We start from the raw sequence: 27,382 nt of genomic DNA, 5'->3' as shown, positions 1-27,382 counted from the left end.
TGTACTAGCTCCATCTAGTGGCCAATGATTGAAGCAAAGCAAACTGATTATTTTTCTTTCTCCGCTGCGGACGGCACTGGTAGTATATATCTTATGACCAGATGAGAGCATGAGACCTAACACACCTGTAGACCCGGGAGTTGTGTTTGAGGATTAGGCCTAGGCTACTGTACGACTGATGCATTTGGAACATAAAATAATTGAAAGTGCGATCAATGATGATCATTGGACAACCTTGGATAACCAGCCTACTAATTGGAATCAGCCAATCAGGGCTCACTTGGAAGTTTTGATGCGTCACTGCATAAATAAACACTTAAACAACCATGCATGTTTTCTCCCTGGAAATAAAAACGTCTGGGTTTCCGAGGCTACCATGCATGCGTCACCGACCGTAACCAACAGGTCATTTCTAACGTTTGTCTGGCTGAGGTGATTGTTTCTAATCATGTCTCCTCTCTTTTCTGCAGCTGTGGTGTGGTCGCGAGTGAGCTGAGAAGCGTGTTAACCTGTTGTTCCAGTAACTCCAGTTTGGTTCGACCGTCCGCTGCGAGGCTCCGCTGCGAGGCTGCAGGCATATTTTACAATGTAAGCATCTACAGTAGCAACAACAGCAACACTGTGGCCTATATCAGTGGTTCCCAAACTTTTTCATGTCAAGGACCCCCAAATTGACACTAATTAGCCCGCGGACCCCCATTTGAAAAGATATGCCAGTGACCCCCCCCCATAAGAGAAGGTTTTTACTCTCTAGCAGTGATTTTCAACCCGTTTAACTTCAAGGACCCCCAGTTTGACATGCATTAGTCTACGGACCCCCATTTAATGGCATTTCTATCTCTGGGACGCCCAATTTATATTGTAAAATCAATGCCTAACGGGTCCATTTGGTTCCATTTGTACACTCTGAGTTACAGACCCATAAGGGTCCATTTGGTTACAAACTATCATCTAGCTGGGTCCCCCCTGGAACTCCCTGAATACCCCTGGGGGGTCCCCGGACCCCACTTTGGGAACCACTGGCCTATATAACCCTGCCACAACTTTCCGCAAATCACAAATATCACAAACATAAATATCTTAACTAGGCTATCTCTCTATCAACTAGTGACAACCACTCAAGCAACATATGAAACAGATTCCATATAAATACATATCATCTTCCATATGAATCCTGGGCAATGGTATCAAATTGCACCAGATATGAGGTGCACACTAGGTTTTTTTGGTGACCTGCAGCATTCCAGGGGCCCAGTCGTTTTTGGTGCTGCGGCTGCTGCCCACTGCCCACTGGCAGTGTGTTTTGGTGCCCAGGGTTCCCGGGGATGGCGGGAGTCGGCCACGGTTAGACCGACTAGGTCTTCATCAGGCATCAGAATGTTTTAGTGCCCACTGTCTGGACCTGTATTCACTACAAACTCCAGAGAGGACCCGTCACCCACGACGGACTCGCCTCCCTCACCTATACTTACTAGTGTAGCCTCGGCCGGTAGGCGAACCCATTCCATTCCACAGGCACAGTACGTTACCAGTCGACTAAAGAGCCATGGCCCGATAGGCAAGTAGTAACGCAGCACCGTATAGCCTACAGTCACCCCCCCCCCCCACCTGGAAGCGTGTCCACGCACGCCAGCCAAGAACTCACCGGTTTACCAACTCGCCGCAGTGAAAAGTGGAGAGAAACAATTGTTTCAAAGTCTTCATCGTTATGCTGTCTTCATCAGTATAGTAGGCCTATGTCAAACCCACAGATGTTATAGTTAATTTCCAAAGTGATCAAATTAATTTGTGCAATTGGTCAGCTAGATAATAACAACTATCCTCTCTCTCAATTCAATGCAATTTAAATAAAGGTGAAGTAAAACAAAACAAAAGCACTAAACCGCGGCGAGTTAGGTTACCCATAGTACTAGTAACTTGTACGCTGGACCCTGGTCAACCTCAAAGACGGACGACCCATATACTGCAATATAGTGGTGTAGAGAGTTCGGCTCAGAGGTAATCTAATCAGGCATCAGATCTTTCGTCGGGGAGAGCTGAGCAAGGCAGACAGATGTCACTCATTGCTGATGCTGATGTCAATGGAAGATGTGGCACCAGCTGGGAGAAGTGGAGGGAGATAGAATGGATGAGGAGTCAGGGAGGTCAGAGGTCAGATGGACACACAGAGAGATGGACACAGACAGTGACACAAGATGTTTTTAGCCCCAGGGGTGGGTATCTGTGTTCTTTTTTACAGATTTATTTTTGGGCTTTTATGACTTTATTGATAGGACAGTAGGCCTAAATGGGAGAGAGAGATGGGGGGGTGACACGCAGCAAGGTCGCCGGGGATCGGGATTCGAACCTGCGACATGCTGTCAGGCTGCATCAGCAGCCTAGGTGCCCGGACCACTAGCTGTCTGGGCCGGGACACCGTCTTCTAAGTTCTACCAGTACCAGTCATTGATAGTCACTATTGCTTATTATCTAGGATGATAATTAGAATAAAGCAAATATAAGTCAGTCATTTAATAATAAAACCCACAACAATGAGTGAATAATTTAATTAATAATGAAGGTATGGTAAATTCTGGGGAGAAAGGTGTTATGCACATCAAGCAACAGGCTAATGAAAAATATAATTTATGGAACAATGATAGCACATGATCCTATTTCATATACCCAAAAAATTGTGTAACTAAGGCTTTAATATGATCTAATATTTAACCAAATAAAATAGAGCCACTGTACCCTGTGTTATCTGATAAGCATAAGCATTTAGATTGTAGATTATCGATTAGCAGTGTTTTCTTATGTTTTAGGTGGATGTGGTTGCATTCAAGATTGGAGTCCTGGACCCATCTTCAAAATGGACCTGCCTGTTTTGGTCACTCGTTTGAGAGACCAGAGTAAAGAGCTTCTCTATTTTCCAGGTCAGTATTGTTAGCATCTATGGTCATTGTTGTTGGCATCTATTTTGATAGGAGGAGAGTCTTGTAATGATTCATGGAGGCTAAGATTATGAGCAAGGCATTATAATAATTGTACTCCGATTCAAAGATTGATTGATTGAAGTATTTATTAACAGTTTGCAGAATTACAGTAGGCCTACATTTCAAGCATTGATTGATTGATTGATTGAAATATTTATTAACAGTTTGCAGAATTACAGTACATTCAAGCACAACTCAATATAAAACTGTTAACTGTGAGTTATGAGGATGACCGCATAAAAGCATTTCTACTTGTTTACAATAGGGCCCACCATTTTCATTTCATCAAAACATTTAGAGACGTATATACACTTCTATGTAGCCAAAAGCAGGAAATCATAGTGGAGGTAAAAAGGGAAAAAAACATATACAGTGAGGGGAAAAGGGGGTGGGTGGGGGAATCAGATCTTACGTGGGCCCGTTTCGAATTGCAGCCGTCCGTGGGTGCCCTTTGAGAGCGGTTTTGAAGGAGTCAAGGGATTTGCATGTCTTAATGACTGTTGGTAGGGCGTTCCACATTTTGGTGGCATAGGAGCGAAATGCATTTAGTCCCTTGTTAGTTCCAAATCTGGGTTGCACATGGTTTGTTGAACTCCCTCTGGTGTTGTGGGTGTGGACTTTGTTGACATTAAGGAAGTATTTAGACAGGTACATGGGTATATTGGTGGTGTAGCAAATCTTGGACCGCTGGATTGCTAGATGCCGTACTCGGTGTCGTCAACCCTAAGCCATTCCAGCCTGTCAAAGTGGGCAGGGGTGAGGTTCGTTCATTTTAACTACATCAACCTTATATACTTTGTTGACTGGGATCCCAGGGGCCCCCTCTTTATTGCTTCTCGGATCTACATGCGCACAACATGTAGCATTTCACTGACTGGTCACCTATCATCAAATGCTCAGAATATGTTATGCAAGTGTTCATGTTGTTAATTAACAGATGGCCATTGTGGAAATAGCTTTTTTGGAGGACTCAAAACAATGTGTGGTCAGACATTTCTAAAGGTCAAGTCAAATTATATTAAATGGGGACTGACTGAGATTTGTTGTTAGCTGGAGGTTAAAGGTTCCCTGTGAATTATTAAGTGCCTGTGATATCCAAAAAAGAGGGTAATTGGGCTGCCGCTATCTAATCAGAGCCATAGAGTAAGACAGAGTTACAACATTGAGGGGTGCAGACAACCGAGTGCTTGAGCGCTGTTCATGCAGCCTGGAGAGTGACACGCTGGAGTTTTTACCAACATAGTTCATGTGAAATAGTTGTTTATGCTTATTTATTGAAATTATGAGAATCACTACGCTCACTATGGCCCTGGTGGTCTGGGGGAGTAAACCTGAAATTCTGCCCGGGGAGAAGGCACCTCGGCTGGGGACAGGGGTCTAAATTGTGCCCGGGGGAGATCACGGGACTGTCATAAAAAAGTCAACTCAATTTCATTGTAACTAGGAAATTCGATATAAATTCACATTTTTTTGCCATTATGACCGTAAATGTCTGCTAGCCTACTGGGCTTATACTGTATGTATTTATAAAATACTACTCAAAGGGGACTGGTTGTCCGAGTTTAAAACCTGCTGCAGTGGTGTCCGGTAAGAACTTAACCAGACACACTCTGGTGGCAACGGGAGTTCCAATACCTCGGAACCATGTCGTCTTAACATCCAACGACTAGGACCCAGTACCTTGGGACCCTGCTATCTCCTGCTATCTTAACACCTGACGGCTAGGACCACCAGAGCCCTCAGCCTCTGGTGGCAACGGGGACTTGATAAAGCAAATCTCATCTGATGCTGTAGTTCTCTTTTGGTTCCGTCACGTGGCTGTCTAGCCTTCTCTGGACGGACTTGTCGCCCGGCTGCCATTTTGCACACCGGGGGATCGGTTGCACTTTTTACCAGTCCAGTTTCTCCAGAGGAGCCAGAGTATCAAGAGTTCATGGGTCGTGACCATGATAGAATTTAGACAGGAAGTCTGTAGGGCGAGGTGCCTCGGACTCATGGAAATACCGCATAACATGAGTCTTCTGCTTCCAAACATTGATGGTCTCCTGGAGTTCCATCTTGCCCTTGATGACGAGCAGGTCTATCACACGTGGGTCGGTGACATGCTTGTTTTTGTTGAACATCTCTCTTACTTTGTCTCTTCCCTGACGTGCAGATATATCCAACTGGAACAATGACACTGTATTTGGCACTTCACGGTACCAAGCCCGATACAGTTCCCGAACTCTGCGTTTCGCTTCATCCAGGTCCCTGGAAAAAATAGGTTTAACCACTTTAGCAGCAACTGCTGCTGTTCCTGTCGCCGCACTGGATGCCATAACAGTTGAATAGCTGCTTATTATACTCAATGCAAATTTCTAAGAAATCTACCAAACCACGGGGTTATGTAAAGAGTCAAAGACATTAAATGGAAAAGTACCTATAGCATCACAAGACTCAGATATGACATCACTTCAGTTGCTCAGCTTTGACATCACACAACAAAGGGCTCAGCTGAAAACACGCAAAGAAGGTATGACATTATGTGACATCACATGATATTACTATGACGTCAGTACAGGTTGTTAGTACCTGGAGGCCATAAGAGATGGGAGCCCTCAACCTCCTGAGTGAAAAGCTCTCATGATTTGTTGCTGTCTTCACTTGTTGTACAAGTAATTGTATTTATTTGAAATCTCTTATAACATCAAGGATAAACGTCTCTAATGGAGGGTTCTATTTCCAATGTGGAGATCTGTGATTTTGCCTACAAGGGACAGTTTGACCAAGTAAAGCAATGCATATTAATAGATGAAACACTTGCCTTCAAAACAGACCAGGACCACAGAACCGCCCTCCATTGGGCCTGTTCGGCTGGACACACCGACATAGTCCAGTTTCTCCTGGAAGTGGGCGTTGAAGTGAATCTGCAAGATGATGCCTCTTGGACGCCTCTTCACATTGCAGCATCTGCAGGCAGAGAGGACATAGTGAGATCTCTAATAGCCAAAGGAGCTCTGTTGAACTCTGTAAATCAGAATGGCTGCACCCCTCTGCATTATGCAGCTTCTAAAGACAGATATGAGATAGCTCTGCTGCTGCTTGAGAATGGAGCAGACCCTAATGTCATAGACAAGTTGCAGTCTACTCCCTTACACAGAGCCTCAGCCAAAGGCAACTACCAGCTCATTCAGCTGCTTCTCAAACACAGCGCCGGCACCAACATCCAGGACACACAAGGGAATACGCCGCTCCACCTGGCATGCGATGAGGAACGTGTGGAGGCAGCCAAGTTGCTGGTTGAGCATGGAGCCAGTATCTATATTGAAAACAAAGAGGAGAGGACTCCTCTCCAGATAGCCAAGGGCTCGTTGGGTTCCGTCCTTCGTAGCATTGTAGAGGGATGAGCAAGCCCCCAGTGAGGCTCTCCAGCGTTGAAGCCATAGAGTATATATATATAATAGAGACTGAACTGGCGCGAAGCTCCGCCCCCCCAGCTATTCATGTCAGTGGAAGTTGCTCAGTGGCGTTTTGAAGCACCCGGAAGACTGCCGGAAGTCCCTCCCAGGACCTCAACTTTGAGGTTAAAAACAAAGTGGGTGAAATTTGTTTTTCTGCATAGTTCCCATCGTCTTATTAGAAAACAAATAAAAGGAAGAAGAGAGGGAGGGGGTAAGGAGATCAAGGCAGGAAATAAGAAAGTTTGAGTGCTTTTACTACAAAAAAAGTAAAGGTTTTCAGATATTTAGAAGCTTCTTTCACAAACTCGCTTTGCTTATTCACAAACGGCACACTTGTTGGGTGTGCCTTAATTTCCAACAGTAAAAATGTAGGCTAGTCTCATAATACTGGTTGTAGTTCATGGTTGCTACACTAGATGGAGCTGTGGGCATTGACTGAGATCAGTCATGGGTAAAAGTGAAACATGAACTCTTGAGCGAGTGCAAGTTAGTCAATCTCACAAAAGATCTCCACAAGATGTTATTTTTTAAAGGCCATTGTCTAGCCTTGACCGGGCTCCTGACTTCTTTTTTACAGTACCTACTTAACATAATGGATGCATAGCAGATCTACAAGCTTAATGCAACATGTTGTGAGCTTGTAGATCATCTATTTTTGTCCCACAACAGCTATATGGAGTTTACTGAGGAGAAAGTAAAAATAAGATGAGTGAGCTCATAGCTCATTTGTTTATATTGGCTCACTGAGCCAATATATAAATAAAAAATAATTGTACATTTATATGGGTTAATCAATTAGATTGCTGTATTTGCCCAAGTAGGTGAATGCAGCAATCTATTTGATTCTTTACAATCGGAATCACAGACAATTTGTAGAAACATGATGAAGTTACTGTAGTTTCATACTACTAGCAAAGTATGAATGATTCTGCAGATCAAGAACCACACTGTACAATCCTTTGTTCCAGCTTTTAGTGTATGTTCTCAAACTTTGTCCTACACAAACATTAAATTCCCATTGACAATGAATGGAGAATTTTACGTCATAGTGTCTGAGCAAATAGGCCTAGTGTCTATTTTTCGTCATGATGATGTACTTCACACGATAATAATAATAATAATAATAATAAACTTTATTTATATAGCACCTTTCATACATAAATGTAGCTCAAAGTGCTTTACAGAGCACTATAAGTAGTCTTTCCCCCTCCTTTACACCAAATCGTGTTACAACATGAACGTGAACGTTATGTTATTTTAACAAAGTATACTGACAGTATAAGGCTTAAGTGTATGAGTATCAGAGTGAACAAATGTTTACAAGTCCACTTGGTTACATTTGTACATTCAAGAGTCTTTACTCTTACACTTAATCTGAGTTACAATTGGATAAATTAACAATGAGCACTTTACTGTGCAACAAACAGTATCATGTGCCAGGGTTTATATTTTCAGGGTCAATATCTATCCAAAAGACGGTGCTGTAATATATATATATATATATATATATATATATATGTAGACATTAAACTGTTGATAAACTGTCAGTTCACAATGAAACTATAATGATAACAGATGGACAGGGAATCAATGTACACTGTGGAGACCAAATTTCACTTGAGGGTTCAAGACATTTACAGAAACAGAGCAGCAGTGTCAAAATCCCCCCACCTTCCCCGGCAGCGCCACGGCTGTTACCGGCAGTTGCGGCGTCTGGAGCGGCGGCCGTGGAACGGACCGACACTGCCGCGGAACAAAGCTGTCATAATCCACCCACCTTCCCGGGCAGCTGCCCCCCCCCCCCCCCCCCCCCCCCCCCCCCCCCCCTTGTCCTTCCTCTTCAATGACTCCCCTTTGACTGATACCCGTCCATTCAAACTCTAGACAGGCCCGCCCCCAAAGTTATTCGCACAGCCGCGCCCGGCCGTTCTCAACAGGCCCGGCCCTTAACTGGGCCCTAACTGGGCTGGCCTGAGGCCCCGTGTGGCCTTACTAATTAGCACACTAAAGGTCCATATATGGGCATTCCCAGACCTGTTGTTTCAGCGCGTCCTCGTCCTTTAGGGCCCTTTAGGGCGAGGTCGCTTCTCGCCCTCAGGGTGTCTTACTAATATATTATTAGACATGAATATGTAGTTTCGGTTTGCTGCTTTTAAGCTAAATGAAAAAGCAAAATAATTAGATTAACAATGAGTGCAAAAGCATCAGAAATGTGTATCAATCAATGCATGTCAAAGTATCAATCGTAAAACATTTCATCCAAGTAGTCTAGTAATTCTAAACTAATCTTGGCTACATGTGGGATCAATTGAGCACAACCAAACCAGCCTGAGTTGCCTGGAGCAACTTTTAAAACGAGAGAATATTACATTTCCTGTACAAACACAATATCCCCAGTGAAAATCGAATTAGCTTTCCTGCAAAAAACCACAACACACTAAACATATGCCCTTTATATCGCAATCCAAAATGCCCACAAACAAAACACTGAGAAAGATTTGCTTACTTAAAAGTTTCCTCCCAAATAACTACTGTATTTAACATGATGGTCAGGCTATTTTGGAGGCAAACTGTAAGATCTCAAATCATCTTGTGAGCTTGTAGATTGGCTATTTTCGCTATTCGTCGTAGAGATGTCATCTTGACCCTGGGCAAAGCAAGGGTATCTAGTTAGCTTCTTTCAACTCACAATACTGTATATCTTCATCCATTTCACATTATTCACACTTTTATCACTGTAGCTGAAACTCATGTAAAAAGCAAGAACAATGATTGGCCAAGGCAGCTGATTGAATAGTTGATGTATTACTTCCATAAATAGGAGTGGGCTTGTTTGTTTTACAGGTATGTGGTACCTAATTCATATGTACACACAAAACACAGGTATGGAATAACGAGGTCACGTTATACAGTACTATATCTTAAGTAGTGACGATATGGCACACAGTTCAAGTCTCATCAGTTTTCAAAAGCTATGGTCAATGTTGTCACATCTATCATTTATATTTTGAAATGCATCACGTTGAAAATCTGTTATTTTCAGTGAGCGACACGGTTGTATAACAAAACTTGAATTAACCACTTAAAGGGACATTTCACTTTTAACACTTAAAGTGTAACACTTAAAGTGTAATACTTAAAGGGATATTTAATATCCCTTAAGCCCCTTAAAAAATAGCTGATTATATGATCATCATGCGCTAGCCTGGTTAATTAGTCAGACTCATATCACACTGCAAAAACGGCTGATTCACGTCTGGCTTTTTAGCCAGGCTATTCACACGCCACATCGCGATGCATGGTGAGCTTGCCTTGAACTTGAAGGTTGACCTTTTCTTTTTACATTTTCACCTATAAAGACATTCCCAACACAGTGACCCTTGGTGAAAGTGGTTACACTTCACAGGGTCATATACAGCATGTGTGTGAAATGAAACAGGCCTAATGGTTGTCTCTTCACATCTTGCATTCTTGGTATCCGAGTGCATTCTCGTCCATGTTGTGAAAGTCTGTGATCTGGAACACAGCACACCCGCATGTTTTTGTTTGCTTTTGGATTAAGTGTTTATGCCAGTCTTTTAGAAAAGGGAGGGACATGAGGAAAAAAGAAGAAAAACAGCTCTGCAGCTGAGCATGAAATTGGTAGCAATGATAGATACCAATTCTTATCCTTTCATTGCAGCTTTGAATGCCATTTTTAAAGTGAATTTGATGGTGCCATTTGTCAGTTTCCTAATTGTATTGCTTTTGCTTACTATAAATGCTAGTATTAGAAATGCATATATTCCATTTATACGCATGTACCTTCTGTAGCACAAGCTGATAACGTGGCGTGTTGCATGTGGTGACGTGTCGATCACCATGTTCAGGTTTCGGTACCCAACATTGACTGAGTTATTGTATGGGTGAAATGGGCTCTATCCCTCTCCCTCTCTCGCACTGATTGAGGTCTCCCTCTCTCCTTCCCTCCCACTCCATCCTTTGCTCCCCTTCTCCCTGACTTCCCTTCTCTCTCCCTCTCTCTGTCTCTTTATCCCTCTCTCTCACTGATCGAGCTCTGGTCTCAGTGGTCTGTCATCACACACAACAGAAACCTTTGCATATAGACAAATCCACAGAGAGGTGCCCCAGGGCGCGACCAAAACTGAGGTGTACCATTAGCTACAACTGACCTCCAGGGCATGAATCCATGGAGCAGTGCCCTGTAGGACAGGTGTAGCTAATCAGTTAATGGCCTCATTAATGACCACACCCAGGACGCCCCTCTGTGCATTTGTCTATAGGCTATAGCAGCGATCTGAGCGGTGCAAACCGTTGCCCTAACAACGCAGATTTGCGCTGACGTCAGGCATGTCCAGTCCATATATGGGCATATCATATGCCGATTGTGCACCTGTACACATAATGTACAACTTGAATTTATAGAGTAGATAATCTAATGTCCATTGACCAATTTAAATAATGTAAACTTTACCATAATACAGACACAGCTGACACAGTATCCATTGTAATTATTCCTACTTTTATGTTTGTAATATACAGTACTTGTATACATTTTATACCAATTATGTGGGTGCTGTGCTGGCCAATACAGATTACAATTTTAATGATTTCATATATTTTATCATATACAACCAAATAGCACGCAGATAATCCCACCTGCTGTACACACTACACAGGAATATCGTTCTAAGAGTGTTTACCTCTTAGAACCTAAAAATGGTTTTATATGGATCTACTGTATAATTGCACTCTCAGGAGCATCTGTAAGCCACTCCCTGAGTTAAATCAACACTCACGATCCTTCGGTGTATGCGTATAATCCTATAGCACGTCATCGAGTCACACCAGTGTGCGATAAGGATATCCTCACACACTATGAGGAACAATGCAGTTACATCTAACGCTTTTGATGACATGGCAGCTTTACTGCTTGCTTGTCAGCCAAAGAAGCTATACTACAGTGAAACTGATAAATAAGGTCTTTGTTTGGGCATGCACGTGCAGGGCTGTGGCCTGTTCTCTGTGGAGGGTGGAGAGACCAGTATGCCCAGGTTATCAACAAGGTTATCACTGAGACTGCTGGATGTAAACATATGGAAATGACCCATTTCCTCCACCGTAGCTCTCAGTATGTTGGTTCAGCAGAGAGCTTCCCCATTGATGTTTTCTTTGCAGATTACAGTGACTTCTGTTTTCTGGGCACTCTACTTCCAGTCTTCCTATACTCCATTAGTTACAGCAGTGGTTCTCAAAGTGAGGTATGGTGACCCCCCCCAGCCAGCCAGGCCCAGGGGTCCTTGAGGGGGTTCCAGGGGGTCCCCAGCAAAATGAGTTAATTAAAATGTCTGTTTAACCATTTTAACTCTAGGCTATAAACTTGGGCCATTTGAAAATAGCATGAGGGGTTGTGACTGTGATCTTGTAGATATTGTAGCTATTTTCGAAATATCTTGAATTTTAAAAGACAATTGGTAATATTTTTGAACCGCAAATCTTGTATGGGTTAACCTGACTCCGCCAGCTGGTGGCAGAAATGAGTTCCTCCTCCTGCTCCCATCTGGTCCCTCTCGGGCAGAGACGATGTACTCCGGACCATTTCTGACCGGAGAGATATGCGGCCGTATGCAGTCGCTAGAGGCGGGATCAATGAGATACTGATGACGTATTGAAGTGCTGCCACATTGCAAATGTGAACAAAACCTAACAAGACTACAACTCGAAATTATTATGGAGATATCATAATGTTTGTCCCACTGCTTCCGGTTTATCGTTTATGCTTGAGAGAGCCCAGATCCAGGCAGGAGGAGGGAACTTGTGAACTTAATACTGCCGCAATCTGGCAGAGTGAGGTTATGTATGGGTGTCCCTGGCACCAAATATTTTTAGATGGGGGGGTGTGCAGTTACATCCATATTAATTTGGGGTTTCTTGATATTAACACATTTTAGAACCACGTACACTTACAGAGTTACAGTGCATTGAGGTAACGGGTCCATACTGTTTATCGCTGGATACTATATCCCTTCACTCTATTGTTGAAAAACAATAATAATGTTAGTGCAGTGTTCCCCATGGATCTCCAGAGACCGCTTTTCCATCAAAACAACATTCTTCATTTCTTGTCAGTTATTCTCAGAAGTGTGTGCGTGTGTGCGTGCGTGCGTGTGTGTGTGTGCGTGCGTACAACATACAAGAAATGGCTTGTCTGTCTCTTTGTTGTGGACACATCAATGCAACGCTCTCGTCATAAATCCGCAGGCTGGGAGAAGCTCCTGCCTGCCATACACTCAGCCTGTGTTAAGTATAGCCTTACACCGTGTCCCAGACTCAAACAAGCTCCAATGACAGAGCAGAGTGTCCATGTGTTTGGGGTGAGGTAACATAGGTGTGAGGTCCAATAGATTCAGTTTGTAGCTACATGAACAAGTTTCATTCAAGGCTGCTTATAATATTCATCTTATATAAGTTTGTTTTATTCTTGTTAAAAAAACTTTAGAACAGTGGTTCTCAAAATAACTTAGTAAGATGAAACTCACAAATAATTCAATAACGCAAAATCGAGCACAACAGACACAGTAACAGATTTACCCCTGGGAATAGACTGAAATATTTAACCAATTAAATCCTATATATGTTTGTATGCCAATAGAGAAAATAGCCTACGCTATAAGCTCACAACCTGACGTGACACGTTGTGAGCTTATAGATCTGGCAGTTTTGAAAATATGTTGTAGAAATTGGAAAAATAATTCACATTCTTTTGAAAATGGGTGACGCTGGGGTTAATGTGGTTAAAATGTCTCAGAAAGTTGTGTTTTGGCGATGAACTCATTCGCAGGATACAATGGATTGTGATGTTTTCCAGGAATAATTTACGTAATTCCTCAGGTGTTTCCAGCAAGTGTTAACAGGTGTTACTGAATGTGATAGTCACTTAACTGACTTCAGAGATCAGGAAGATCTCTGAAGGAACATGCTTATCAATTTCCCTGCGGGGATAATAAAGTACATGTCATCTCATCAAGATGCCACACTTTCCCTTTTGTGCCCTTGAGCAAAGCACTTAATCTTTCTCCACCGCCAACTCCAGTTCTGTGCTGCCACTAAACCCATGTGCATCGTGGACAGTACTCTGTCAGTAGTTCTCAAACCTTTTTCATGTCAAGGACCCCCACATTGATATGTATTTGGCCACGGACCCCCATCTGAAAGTGTGTTGTGCCAAAAGATCTAAGATTTTTCAAAAATGCTCATAAATAATAGATGTACAAGCATGCAGTGTGACATGAGGTAATGCGATGTGAGCTTGTATATCTGATATTTTTTAATAGCCAACGTATAGAATATCGATAAAGGGTTTAAAATGTATTAACACGTTTTGCTGGGTAACCCCCTGGGTAACCCCCAAAGGACCCCACTTTGAGAACCACCATCTACAGTGGACTGGACGTGAATCAGGATAAAATGTTTTGGCTGGCAAGGAACATGCTTATCAATGTTACATTCTTACAAATCCTAACTGACGTTATTGTAAATGGGATCATCGGACAAAATTAATTTTGAGTATGTGGGGAATTTTCCAGAGCAAATTATTTCGCAGACCATAAATGAATTCTTATCGTTGTATCCTGGCTGTGCAGTCAAACTAATTTTCAAACGTGGAAATCATCAGGCCCAGGGAGTTCATGGAGGGAGCAGGCCTGCATCAAAACTTGAACCTGTTTCAAGAATAGTTTCCATACAGAATCCCAAATCAACACATATCTTAGAGCTTAAGAAGCCGGGAGTTATAGTAAAACATTTCACAAAATTACACCAGCCTGGGCTGGGTGATCCTTAGAATATGATCTTGAAGTCTTTACTGTTCATGAATATCATCAGCCTTTATAATGGTAACAATAGCTTAGTTATACTCCAATATGTAAATTAGGCTGTTACGACCCTTAGTCTAGAGGTATAGAGAGTCGCAGTCCCGCCCCCTCAAGAGACCCGGAAAATAAATCCCTGTTCATTTTCCTCATAGACTTTTCAGAAAGTATTTATTTAAAGACGTTTACGCCGCGGACAAAGCCAACTCTTGTCGTGACAAATCATGACAACAAACACAATTATTCGGGCCAAACAAAGAATTAGAAAGTAGAAAAAAACGGCAGGTTACAACACTTTCTTTGTTATTTTTCTTCTTTGTAATTATTTGTTTGGTCCAAAATATTGTGTGCTTCGTACGACGCTTAAAAGGTCTTTAAATAAATACGTTTTGAAATGTCTATGGGAAAAATGCATTGGGATTGAGAGAGAGAGAGAGAGAGAGAGAGAGAGAGACACACCCCGGTCATTTATTTGTATGTTTAAAAATGGTTAGGGTGCCTGGGCAATGGCTCAGTGGTCCAGGCACCTTGGCTGGTAATCCAGTCTGGCAGTGTGCCGCGGGTTCGGATCCCGACGGCCTTTACTGCATGTCTTCCCCCCATCTCTCTCCCAATTTCCTGTCAGCCTACTTTCTGTCCGTTCTGTTTCTGTCTAAAATAAAGGCGAAAGCCACAAAAAAAAACATTTAAAAAAATGGTTAGGGTTTATAGGTCTCATAATCACAAAGTCTTCTAAAGTACAAGGGTAAACAATGGTGAGGTGAGGGGAGGTTGACAAACAGTGCTTAAGAGTAAGCTCTTCATCCAGCACTGGATTAGAATAGAATATATCAGGAGAAAACAATGAAATAACAGAGGGCTTTAGTCATCACATCGAGCAAGAGTTCAGGCACACCTGATACTGTATGTTTGCTGAGCCCCGACCTCATTGTGAAAGGTGCTGCAAAGCTTAGTTTATTAAAAGCAGCCGGAATGCCTTATGATAACACAGACAGTAATCAAGTTACTGAGGTCGCTGCCCTCCATGGGGGAGCACGATTGGAAATATAGGCACCTCCCCTCCGAACCCCCTCTGTGACTTACTTCCTGTGAGTTCCATGCGAACAGGGTGAAGTCACGCCAACGCCTTTAAAATATAGTGCAAAGAGCAAGCATGGTGATATGACAATAGGTTCTGTGCAAGCAAGCCACAATCACGTCAACACCCCAGAAACTGTTCCCAAAAGAAGTCATAACTGGGGTTGGAAGTCGGAAGATAAATACAAATAAGCGTCGAAGTGAGAATGATGACTGTTCACGACCAGGGAGTTCATGAGAGCAAATCAAAACATTTGAACAACCTTTGTGTCTGATCCTCCTCCTTCCAGTAGTAAATTACCGTAAATCGGTGTATTCTTAGAGTAGTCAGCGCTGGAGTCCTTTTATGTTCATCCAGTAATTGTCCGAGAGCACTTCCAAGGAAATCACTTCAACTCTAGTTGGCTGATAGGATCAGGGATGTTGCTTTTCTCCCTTTGCCCTCCAAGCATGAATAGGAAAAGCACTAACAAAACAACATGTTAGCCACAGTGAAGCCCGCATATGTCTGCATGGATTTTTACGCATTAGAGAGAGTATTTTGTGGGAGTGTGAGAGTGAGAGAGAGTAGAGTGGATGTTTTGGATACTGGATTCTTTGAGTTTGTGTGTGGTAGTGTTGTAGAAACGTCATGCATGTGCATGTGTATGTATGTACGGTATGTATGTATGTATGTATGTATGTATGTATGTATGTATGTATGTATGTACATACAGTATACCTATCTGTGTTCATATGAGCGAACACCGTGCTGAGTCCATTGGCTTACTGTAAGATGTATGTGTTTAGCCCTTTGTGTTATAACTGCTCTATCAATGATGTCATTGTTCTTTGTTCTGCTCTTCTCAATTCAAGGAAATCCAGACACAATAGTGGAGAGTGGGAGGCCAGGCCACCTCTGTCTTTTTGACAGAAAGAGCAATCTCTAGAGCAGCATGGAGGGGGCGGGGAGCTGGAGTAGCATACAGTAAGTGCCATTTGCCATACATTTCTCGTTCGTTACTCCTGAGGCCCATGACCTCACCATGGAGCAATGCAATTATATTATATGGGAAAAGAAAAAGAGGATGTCGGTTTGTTTGTCTGTTCCTTCCTCCATCCTTCTAACACTTTGGTCCCAAACAAGATGTCTTGAAAACTACGGGCTGTGTTTCCATGGGAGGTCACACTCCGTGGAGGATGAAGCAGTGTGCTTATGGTGAACCCATGGTCTCCCATGGTTAGAGGGAAGACAATGGAGTCTAACACAGCCTTAGGGCAAAATATTAATTACAATGTTGGTTGATTTGCATCATTTTTGTTAGTTAGTTAGTTAGTTTATTTGTCTCTGTCATTTATCACATCAGTTGTACATACCGGTACAATATACAAAGGTTTATGTTTTACAATTGACCGAAAAGAAAAGGGCTGAAGCAGAAGCTTATTATGCCCACCTTATTGACAATTAACGGAATTGTTACAGAAAAAGGAAAGCGAAAGCAAAATAAGGAAAACAAGATTCAAGATTGTTGCACTTCATACAAACACAAAGCACAAACTTTGGTTTGGTTTCGTTTAAGGATTTGCACTGTAGGGTCATGGCTTTTAGATCCCTTGTCTAAGTTGTCTTATTAAACTTAACTCTTCAAGGGGGATCATTTTCACGTCTACTCAGGCTTGCTTTTGTGTGCACCCCAGAGAGTTTGTAAATTGTTAGTGGCTTGATTCCATATGTAGATATTTGATATTCATTAGATCAGACACCCCCCCCCCCTCCTATACGTTTATTGAACTTCATTTAAACAATGTTAGACTCTTTGAGAAAACACATCCCTGCTTCTCAGTTCTGGTTACTTATATTTATTTAAATTATTTTTTATTTTATTTTTGAGGAGCCCCTCCTGTATACAGCTTTTGTCCTCACACGTCTCAAGATTTTCCATTGACAATGAAAGGGGAATTCAGGTCAAATGTCCGCTAAATATGATGTAAATTAAACATCAAAACATTAAACGCCATTGATAATGAAGGAAGGTCATATGTAGACGAGCAAATCACAGACAACAGGCATTCTGATTGGCCAGAAATGAGATGATGCATTATGATGTACGATGATAAGAGCGCCCCTCACTTCACACGGGTGTGATTTTTCATTTTCAAAAGAATTGAATCAAGCAACTTACATATTGTCTGTGGTGCATGCAGAAGCCTGAGTACACGTTAAAATTATCCCAGAAGTGTTTTCATTTGAAATACCCCTTTAACTCATGATTATGTGGGGTTAATGTGACCTAATCTGTGAACAGGTTTGATCCTCTACAGTTACTGTCTGATTCTTGATGCATCACAGGCAGACACAGGCCCTAAAAATCTGACTCAGGGATATAAGGCTTTCTCTTGCGGTGGAAAAGGTGGAGACAAGTCCAATGGAGTAAATCACTTCCCAATCCAACACAGATGTGCTTTTATTATCATATCAGCTCCAGAGGTATTAATTCAAGAGAGCAGAGCCCATTTGGAGAGACACATGGTTTTCCTTATGCCCAAATTCTCTCTCCGACTGTAATAATTTCACTGATGGGCCAAGACATACAGCTCAAAGTCGTTTCCAAACAAGATGGGTTAAGATGTCTGAAGTCAACTTTCACATGAACATGATGAACTCTGATTGCTGTGGAATCTATGCCCTTCTGGGTCTCTCACGCAAAACATTTTCTGCACCCCTGTTTTACCCCAGGACAAGGATACAAGCAGAGGGGTTGGTAGAGAAAGTAGATAGTTTAGGATATTTTACAGTTAATGTCAAAACAAGGTCACACATCATTCAAACCCCCACCCCTTTTTTGAGTGGTGTAAACCACTCCTACGACTGGCTTTGTTAGTCTGTCTGTCTGTGCTCAAAAAATGAGCATGGTTGCTACGGTCACCCAGTTCACCCGGGTGTGATTTCATTACGTCAGACATTACGTCAGACCACAGCTGATCAGGCTATATAAGACCTTACACCACTCAGTTCACACGGGTGTGATTTTTTTAATAAACACAAAACAAACAATAAAACAAATATGAATGTTGCCTTAGTTACTTACATCTGACGCTATTGACTGTACTGGATAAATGTCTTCCATAAATAAAGAGACTTAAAAGCTTTATTTAAAAAGAAAGAAAGAAAGAAAGAAATAAATAAATAAAAATAAAACAAAAGGCCAATAAAACAAATATTTACGTTTGCTTACTTCTACTGCTATTGACTGTACTGGGATGAATGGCTAGCATAAATAAAGAGGCTTAAAGGATTTATAAAAAAGGACAATGAGGCTATCCTAGCTTGCTTGTCTTTCATTTGTGTTCATCTTCCTGGAATCCATGGTTCTGCCAGAGCTCTCACTGCTGGAAAAACAAGCTACCTCAGACACCTCCTGCTATTCACCATTTAGGCTAATGACAGGGTACCAGCAGGCAGACCAAACAAGCTCACACCTGTTAAAAGCAGGACATGGCTTCCGTGCAGTGACATAGTAATTTTTATTTATCCTATGTATATTCTAGGCCATATTTATACCCTATTAGCTCAGTACTCTGAGGTGTGTGTGTGTGTGTGTGTGTGTGTGTGTGTGTGTGTGTGTGTGTGTGTGTGTGTGTGTGTGTGTGTGTGTGTGTGTGTGTGTGTGTGTGTGTGTGTGTGTGTGTGTGTGTGTGTGTGTGTGTGTGTGTGTGTGTGTGTGTGTGTGTGTGTGTGTGTGTGTGTGTGTGTGTGTGTGATGCTTTGTTTTTCCTCGGAGCCAGTGATTATGACTGATCCAGTCTTCACATGGCTGACTGGAATGGCAGAAAAATCCACATGATTTGGTTTATCTTTGTCTATACATAACATTAAGACAGACATGAGAATGTCAGGCCTGTACAAATATTGTTTTCTTTTTCTGGCTCTACAGCTTGTAGATTACGTGGAATATGGATTCTCTTACGCACACTGAGGAGAACATAAATTATGTTACATAATTAATTTATTTCTGCTGAATGTACTTTGCAATCTGAGCGCACGTAGGACAGCAGTCTTAACCACTTTCAACCTGGCGTCCATATTTTGGGCATGTCACTGTAGTAGGTATAGTAAACAGTGTCAAAACATTTTAACATTTTCAAGAAATGTAAATATAACAAATCAGCCGGTGTACAAGCTCACAACAACACGTCGTATTGTGGCTGTTTGTGATATACTTAAAGGACCACTTCACCACTTTTCAACCTATCTTCATATAATAGGTCCTCACTAATAATCATGATAAAATGGCACAATTTTCTACTCAGTCTGTGTTTCATAGGAGGGCTGTGGGCAGTTCAGAAACCCGTCCACCAGTGACATCGATGGGGAATCCAAGCTAATAGAAACTGCAGGCTTTCTAGTCCTGAAAAGTTGCAATGCGAAAATGGAAGGCATCGTTCTCACGATGATACAAATCTCAACATATTTGTAAAAAAAATCTTCATCCATCCATCCATCTTCAACCGCTTATCCGTAGTCGGGTCGCGGGGGCAACAGCCCTAAGCTCCTAATCCAGACAACAGTCTTGTCAAAACTCGACTATTGTAACTCCCTCCTTACTGGCCTACCGGCATGTGCACTTAAGCCTCTCCAACTGATCCAAAATGCTGCAGCTCGCTTGGTCTTCAACCAGCCAAAATTCTCACATGTTTCCCCCCTGCTCCGCTCCCTCCACTGGCTCCCGGTTGCTGCCCGCACAGAATACAAAACTCTGATGCTGGCATTCAAAGCAACCAAAGGTATGGCTCCCCCATATCTTGCAAGTATGATTGAACCCTACAAACCCTCCCGCACACTCAGATCAGCCAACGCAGGGAAGCTGGAAGTACCCTCACTAAAAGCGCCGGGACAACGCTCCACACGTCCCAAACTCTTCTCCCTTCTGGCTCCAAAACTGTGGAATGCACTTCCCGTTGCAGTCAGAACTGCAGCATCACTCCCAATCTTCCGCCGTAGTCTGAAAACCCACCTTTTCAGAATCCATCATGGCCCATAGCACTTACCCTACCCCCTTAGATGGCATTTCTGTAGACTTAGATATCATTTGATACAGACTTATAGCATGTTATGTAGACAGCACTATAATTGCATTGTATGTAGTCATAGCACATCATAGTACATATTGTATAGCATAGTATAGTATTTATATATATATGTATAGTTTCATTATATAGATATTCCACTGTTGCATGTTTCATGATAAATGCTTTTTTATGTGATGTATTCCCATGCTTTTTTGTTCTTGCTTAATGTAAATCGCTCTCGATTAAGAGCGTCTGCTAAATGCCTAAATTGTAAATTGTAACAGCTCCACCAGAGAGCTCCAGACTTCCCTCTCCAGAGCTAGCCTGGCTAATAAGCCAGACTCAAATCACACTGTCGTGTGGTATTTGAGTCTGGAGATGCTGTGTATGGATCTTGTTCAAACATTTTCTCTTTGACGCAATTGGTCAGAGCTACTGTCAGTCAAAGGTCTCAAGCATTGAACGTCACTGTACCAAATCCCGCCCATATTGCATACCGTGTCCCGATTGGCCACACCAGTTCTCTGGTGTAGGAAATGGGCGTACAATTGAGCCTCTCCAGACCGTAATCCGCCGGCAGGCAAATTTATTTTTGCCAACGGCTGATTCGGTCTGGCTTATTAGCCAGGCTACTCCAGAGCAACATTAGTGACTTCCTCCTGGGGGATCTCGAGACGTTCCAAGGTCAGTGAGTTGATGTAATCCCTCCATCTGCGCCTTGGTCTGCCCCGGGGTCTCCTCCCAGTGGGACGTGCATCGAGGACCTCCCTAGGGAGACACCCGAGAGGCATCCTAACCAGATGCCCGAACCACCTAAGCTGGCTTCTTTCGGTCATGACCCACACTTCATGACCATAGCTTGATTGCTCAGTAGACAGAGAGCTTTGCCTTCTGGCTCAACTATTTTCGTCACAACAGTGTGGTACAGCGTCTCCGTCCTCCCCTCACTCGTGAACAAGACCCAGAGATACTTAAACTAAATGTCTCAATAGAAGATCAGGGAGACCTCCTCCAACCACTGCAGTTGTGTTAGTTATAGTATTAACATACTCTACCATACAGATTGGTTAAAATTACATTGTATTCACTAAAACCAAGTTGTGTATTGCAGATTTAAGAAACAGTAAATACTGCAGCAGAGCATGTTCCTAACTCTTAAAAACAAGAGGACTTCCTCTGTGATAAACCTCTCCTTATACCCTCACTTACCCCAGCCCCTGCTCACTGTCCAGTTTAGTTTATCAGTGGCTCACATTGTAGCTCTGACAAGCCGCTCAGATAAGGCATGTCCATAGAGTGAACACTCAATGACTCCAAACACAATAACACAAAACGTCACTGCATTGATTCAGTACCGTCAGTATGTTCCTGTCCTGTTAAAAAAAGAAAAAAATATAATAATAATATTATTCAGTAATATTGTATTTTCCATTATTAACCAAAAACAAGTATTACATACTGTACACATGCTTTCTGATATAAAAACGGAAATTCTTTGAACAAATAATTCTTCTTGTTTTTTTTTACTGGGAATTATTCTTCATTTTGCTTCTTCTAGGTACTATTGGCATTCCTAAGATTCCTAATGTGAAGCTTTCAATGGAATGTTACAGCAGCATAACCAAAGCTACTGTCACCCATCTATATGTAAACATACCTGGATACGGTTCGAAATTTGTCACAAAGCTTCTGACTTGACTGTAAAATCAATCGATACCTGCCACAAAGTTCTGTACTCATAGCTACAGTAGGTCAACATATCTCAGGTCAGAAATGTTCCCTTATCCTGGAAACGAATCAATAAGATCTTTTTGGTTTTTGCTCTAAAGATTAGTGCTTTAGCCCCACCCTGCTCCTTGTGAAAAGCAAACCAAGAATATAGAATAATTCTTGGTAGCGCTCACAGCTAGAAGGTCCCGGGTTCGATTCCCGCTGGGGGTGTGTTCTCATCTCCGCGTCATCAGAGCCCATACCTTAGGTGGGGTCGGTGAAAGGGCCTTTCTGTGTGGAGTTTGCATGTTCACCCCGTGTCCCCTAGGATAGGTACCCTCACAAAAACCATGCAGTAATCCTGGTCTCTATACTGCCTCCCCCTGGTCAGCTGGGGTGCCTGATGGAGGGGAAAGGAGCTGGTTGGAATACCGTGTTCCTTCCACACACTATGTCCTACAGGGGAAACTCCCCCCCTGTCAGGTGATAAGAATCGGCTTGCTCACTCCTCATGCATTGAAGTAAGCATGAGGTCAGTTCGGGGGTCTCCTCAGGTTGGCAGAGGGAGAGTAGCGTCCAGGATTACAGCTTAGGCAAATGGCACTGGGTGAAAAATGGGTTACAAAATTGTGGAATAAAAATGAAAAACGATAAAGAACAACATGAGTTGAGTCTGGGCAAATTGTCAATATTATATAACACTCTTGATTTATACTTGCTATTTTCAGTGCACTGCACGGTGCACAATCAAATATAAATCAGGCATTAGGTTACACATAAAGTATTGATACCTGTGGAGACTGTTCTCATTCACATCCAAAGGCAACAGAACTGTTTGCAAATATTCGGTTGAAAAACCAAAGATTACTCTCCCCCCCCCCCCCCCCCCCCCATCAGCATTCACAAATAACATTCTCATGCGGTTGCCATGAATACAATCCTGTTTGCGTTGGCACCAACAATGCTTCACACATCCTATGATCTGACCTGTGACAATATCCCCAGCCGTGACCAGAGAGTTTCTTGTTTTTCCACGTGTTTGGAATATCACACACAATAGATGTCAGGGACATGGGAAAGATGGGTTTCTCATCGGGGCGCTTGCTCCTAAGGTTATTTTATGAAGTAACTTCAAAAAGGTAAAACAACAGGCTTATTGTACGTTGAGAAACTGTATTCTTGAGCAAGCTGGGATAATGTATTTCTGTACATGTGTATGATACACATTGCCAAATTCGATAAAGTTACGCTTTATGTCCTCTCCCGGTGTCCTAACATCCGAGATTCGAACCTTGTCTCCCACATGGGAAATCAAACATCAAGAGATAATCCTACATTGACCAAAGGAGAAATTGGCATGATAAACTTCAGGCAGGGTTATTTGTAATCCAGTAGGTGTTCTTCCCGACACCAGGCTCTATATTTTTGAGTGGTGCAACCACTCCAAGGAACAGCAATGTCCGTGTCCGTGTGACACCTATGTGACTCGTGTTAACCTATGTTTGTGTGTGACTCATGTGTGACTCATGAGTACCAGTAGGGGCGCTGTCGTGCCAGAAACAGAGAGAGAGAAATAGTGCTCCACTGTTGCCTGCTAATGAGAGCGAGAGAGAGAGAGGGGGGGGGAGTTGCACCACTCAGTTCACACGGGTGTGATTTTTTTAGTATGGAGACCAGCTCCAACCACTGCACATGTGCTAGACAGTTATATTGTATTCACATACTTTACAGATTGGTTAGAATGTTTTATTCCTTAAAATAAGACTGATTTGCTTTGTAATCTCCAACTGGATCAAGCCTTTTTTTCTTGCATGATCAGAAAAGGTCATTGCTGTGATTTTTAAAATAATTCCCATGTTTTTCCTATGTTAGGGCCCCCCGTGATATATTTTTTTAAATATTAAAGAAGAGTACCTCAATGCTATACTGAAATATTCAGCATTTTGATGAGAAGTATTTTTTATGGAATATTTTACATTGGGTAAAATATACCCGTGTTTAGCAATGGTGTAGCCTCCCACTCAGCGTGCTTTCTGGTCTAGAGGGGCTTTTTATCTTCACTTTGTAAGCTCTCTGCCAATCAAATCATCGCTATGGGGTACACACAGACGCACAAGGCCTACACAGTGCTGCCTTGATCCCGCCTCTAGCTGCCGCTGATTGGCCAGGCCGTTTTGTGGCCGGAGCATCAAGTCTGCCTGAGAGTTCCCAGATGGGAGCAGGAGGGGGGAACCCAGTGTACTCTCTGCTGCCCCATCTGGCGGAGTCAGGTTAGGGCATGCGCCCCTCAAAAAAGAGTAGAAATAAACAATCACACTTGTGTGAAGTGAGGCTGTTGCATGATGTCACTGCTTAAAGCAAACATTAAAACTAAATGTCCATAGACTTGGCTGCAACATGATATCTTTTCAGAAAGCCAGACGTTGGAGCGGCTATCTGCCCCTGAAAATTCACACTTTGGGAGGCACCCACTACGACATACTAAAAAGTCCATATAGACTTGGATGCCACATGACATCACGGGGGGGCACTCACTACGAAAACGTCCATAGACTTGGCTGCAACATGACATAATGGGGGGCACTCACTACATCATAGTAAAACGTTCATAGACCTGGCGGCCGCTGTCAAATACATGCTTGATGAGCTCCACTATCCCTGAAGAAATGTAACTTATTTGAACAATGTCTAGCTTCATAGAATGCAGCATTGTTGTTTTCTCAACAGACACACATGCTATACCGTAAACATCCTCAGCTTATACTCAGTACAGTCTCAGAGTTACTCAACTTTACTGTAAGAGAGCGTTACTGTAGCTCTAGCAGTGATGCCCAAAGTGGGGTCCATGGACCCTCGGGTTGAAATTGACCATTACACTAGGTCTGTAACTCCTGAGAATGAGTGTACACTTTTACGGGGCCATTTGGTTCCATTCGTTCACTCTCAGAGTTATTGGGGTCGAGAGAGAGAGAGAGAGAGAGAGAGAGAGAGAGAGAGAGAGAGAGAGAGAGAGAGAGAGAGAGAGAGAGAGAGAGAGAGAGAGAGAGAGAGAGAGAGAGAGAGAGAGAGAGAGAGAGAGAGAGAGAGAGAGAGAGAGAGAGAGAGAGAGAGAGAGAGAGAGAGAGAGAGAGAGAGAGAGAGAGAGAGAGAGAGAGAGAGAGAGAGAGAGAGAGAGAGAGAGAGAGAGAGAGAGAGAGAGAGAGAAGGCAGACCAAGAGAGTTAAGATGTGCATCCATTGTAATACAGCTGCACTATATGTATGTGGGTGTGTATGGATTCCATTACCTTGCTTTGTTTTTCTAGTCCGTGAAGGAAAAACAGAGGCAAGACTTGTTTAAAAGAAGGAGGGGAAGACGGACTGGATGATATCCAGTCATGAGTCAATATTTTGAATTAATATGATCATTAAATAACATCAACAACAGAAAGAAATTGGTGTCTGCTATTCCCTGGAATGCTTTTAATGTTTTTGTATCACGTGATCACTGTTAATGATATGGAACTAATTATTATTAACTAAAGCAAACGTCAACAAATGAACAAGTATACAGTATCTGCTGTGGATGCTGTAATGCTATTTTGTCTCAGGGTGTTTGTATATGTTTTTATTCTGCAAAACTGAAACCATCATTCATAACTATTGCATTTTATTCTATTTTCCAAATTCCAGTATTGATTGATTGATTACTTTATTAGACAGAAATCCAATTTAAAATGTTCATGCATCCTATTTTTCTGTGTACAACTTGAAAAAAGGAATAAACATTGAGTCATACAAATAGCACTGTATAGCATGGGTACAGCCATACGTACATTTGGGCTAAATTATAACACACACACACAATAGCCTATAGTATAATATTACCAATGACTATATTGACTGTCTGGATGTGTGTATCTGTGCAAAATGGCCACATTAGTCACAGCAATGAAAAAGTACCGTACTGATATAAATCTTTTATCAGGCAGGCCTGATGATCTGACCTATGCTTCTTTCCCATGGATGTGTTTCCTGGTGGTATTTTTCCCACTTCCTTGTTCATTAATGTTCTACGGTAGTGCAGTATAATAGCCTCCCAAAGTGGAGGTTTCTTTTCATACTCTCACATTCTATAGTGCTGGAAGGCGGGCACAAAAAAAGTGATAATATCTGCTTTATCTCACCATCAACCCTATCCTCCTCCACTTTCACCATTTTTGTACATAAACACATCCTTGTTTCTCTATTGCTCTCTCTATATCCTCCCTTTCTAGCCCTCTGCAGCTCTTGTGTCCCTCCCTGTTATTCTCATGTTCGCCCACTGGTTGATTTTAAATCTCAGCTAGCTCGCCTCCTTTCCAAGACTCTCCCTTTACTCCCTCTGTCCCTCTGTCTCCCGCCCTTCTCTCTGGCTGGGTGCCACACCTCTCTAGCAGCCCTGTGACGATGTGAGTGTTGCCAGTGGAGCCCGGCCCCCTTTTACTCTCCTCAGCTGGAGGAATCTCACACACACTCTGTCCCACACACATGCACGCACACACTCTAGATGTAGGGAGAAATAAGCCTTCCTAGAGAGACCAGCAGGCAGGCAAGCAAGGAAACAAGCTGGCACTATGACCCTATTTAGGGACACCATCCTAGCTGTAACCTCTGACAACAGATGCGTCCACCACAAGTGAAGCTTTTGAGTTGTTCCTCTACCAGTGAAATGATTCACAACAACCAAGAGATCATGTGGATGCTTTGAGGAAGTGCTTTATTTTTCTTTTGCTTGTTTTGTTTTTAATTTTCACAGAAGGGACCGATTTAAGTCTTTGAAGAAGTGGGATTATTTTTTTTATACACCATGAGCGTGAAGAAGAAAAAGGCTGGTCTAGTGTTCAGCTGGCAGAAGTCTTTCTCCATCCTGTCTCCTTGGAGGAAAGGTACAGTACTGTCCCATTCCAGATCAACCTGTTTGTGTTTGCTGTCTTGCCAGTCTTATCTGTGCCACCCGGGGTTTCCCATCACAGATTGTAATTTGAGCGTCTGCAGGATGAGTAGCTGTGGTCGGGAAGGAGCTATAAAGCTATAATTTCAGCCTCAAGGTGTTTTTTCTTTTCTTTTTCTTTTAAACACAAGCGTTGCTGCTTTAAGTGCCAGCCTTTCATCCTCAGACAAATCCCCTCATATCCCCTCATCACATAGACGACTGGCTCCCCCGTCTACAAACAGCCATTTGTTTTGCCTGGCATGTGCAGGGCATTTGTCTCAGCAAACAGAGGGCTGATTTACTGGTG

General features: G+C 42.6%; 3 protein-coding genes across 3 annotated transcripts in view; 2 read left to right on the top strand and 1 right to left on the bottom strand.

Moving 5' to 3' along the window:
• Positions 1–2,804: 2,804 nt before the first annotated feature.
• LOC306931377 (uncharacterized protein) overlaps positions 2,805–27,382 on the top strand; it is a 58,756-nt gene continuing 34,178 nt past the window's right edge. The window contains exons 1-3 of the mRNA XM_079512755.1: positions 2,805–2,915; positions 16,219–16,330; positions 26,899–27,028. Coding sequence (XP_079368881.1) covers positions 26,950–27,028 — 79 coding nt within the window. The 5' untranslated portion in view covers positions 2,805–2,915; positions 16,219–16,330; positions 26,899–26,949. The remainder of the gene's footprint in view (positions 2,916–16,218; positions 16,331–26,898; positions 27,029–27,382) is intronic.
• LOC306930665 (NADH dehydrogenase [ubiquinone] 1 alpha subcomplex subunit 6-like) lies at positions 4,903–5,293 on the bottom strand (the record flags this gene model as incomplete). The annotated part of the gene is made up of 1 exon (XM_079511747.1): positions 4,903–5,293. One exon carries the CDS (start codon positions 5,291–5,293, stop codon positions 4,907–4,909), a length of 387 nt encoding a protein of 128 aa, XP_079367873.1. The 3' UTR covers positions 4,903–4,906.
• Positions 5,681–6,361, top strand: LOC306931152 (uncharacterized protein; the record flags this gene model as incomplete). The annotated part of the gene is made up of 1 exon (XM_079512360.1): positions 5,681–6,361. One exon carries the CDS (start codon positions 5,681–5,683, stop codon positions 6,359–6,361), a length of 681 nt encoding a protein of 226 aa, XP_079368486.1.

The sequence above is a fragment of the Electrona antarctica genome, assembly GCF_951216825.1.
Source record: "Electrona antarctica genome assembly, chromosome: 10".
Lineage (NCBI taxonomy): Eukaryota > Metazoa > Chordata > Actinopteri > Myctophiformes > Myctophidae > Electrona > Electrona antarctica.
This window is presented reverse-complemented; position numbering and strand designations above follow the sequence as displayed.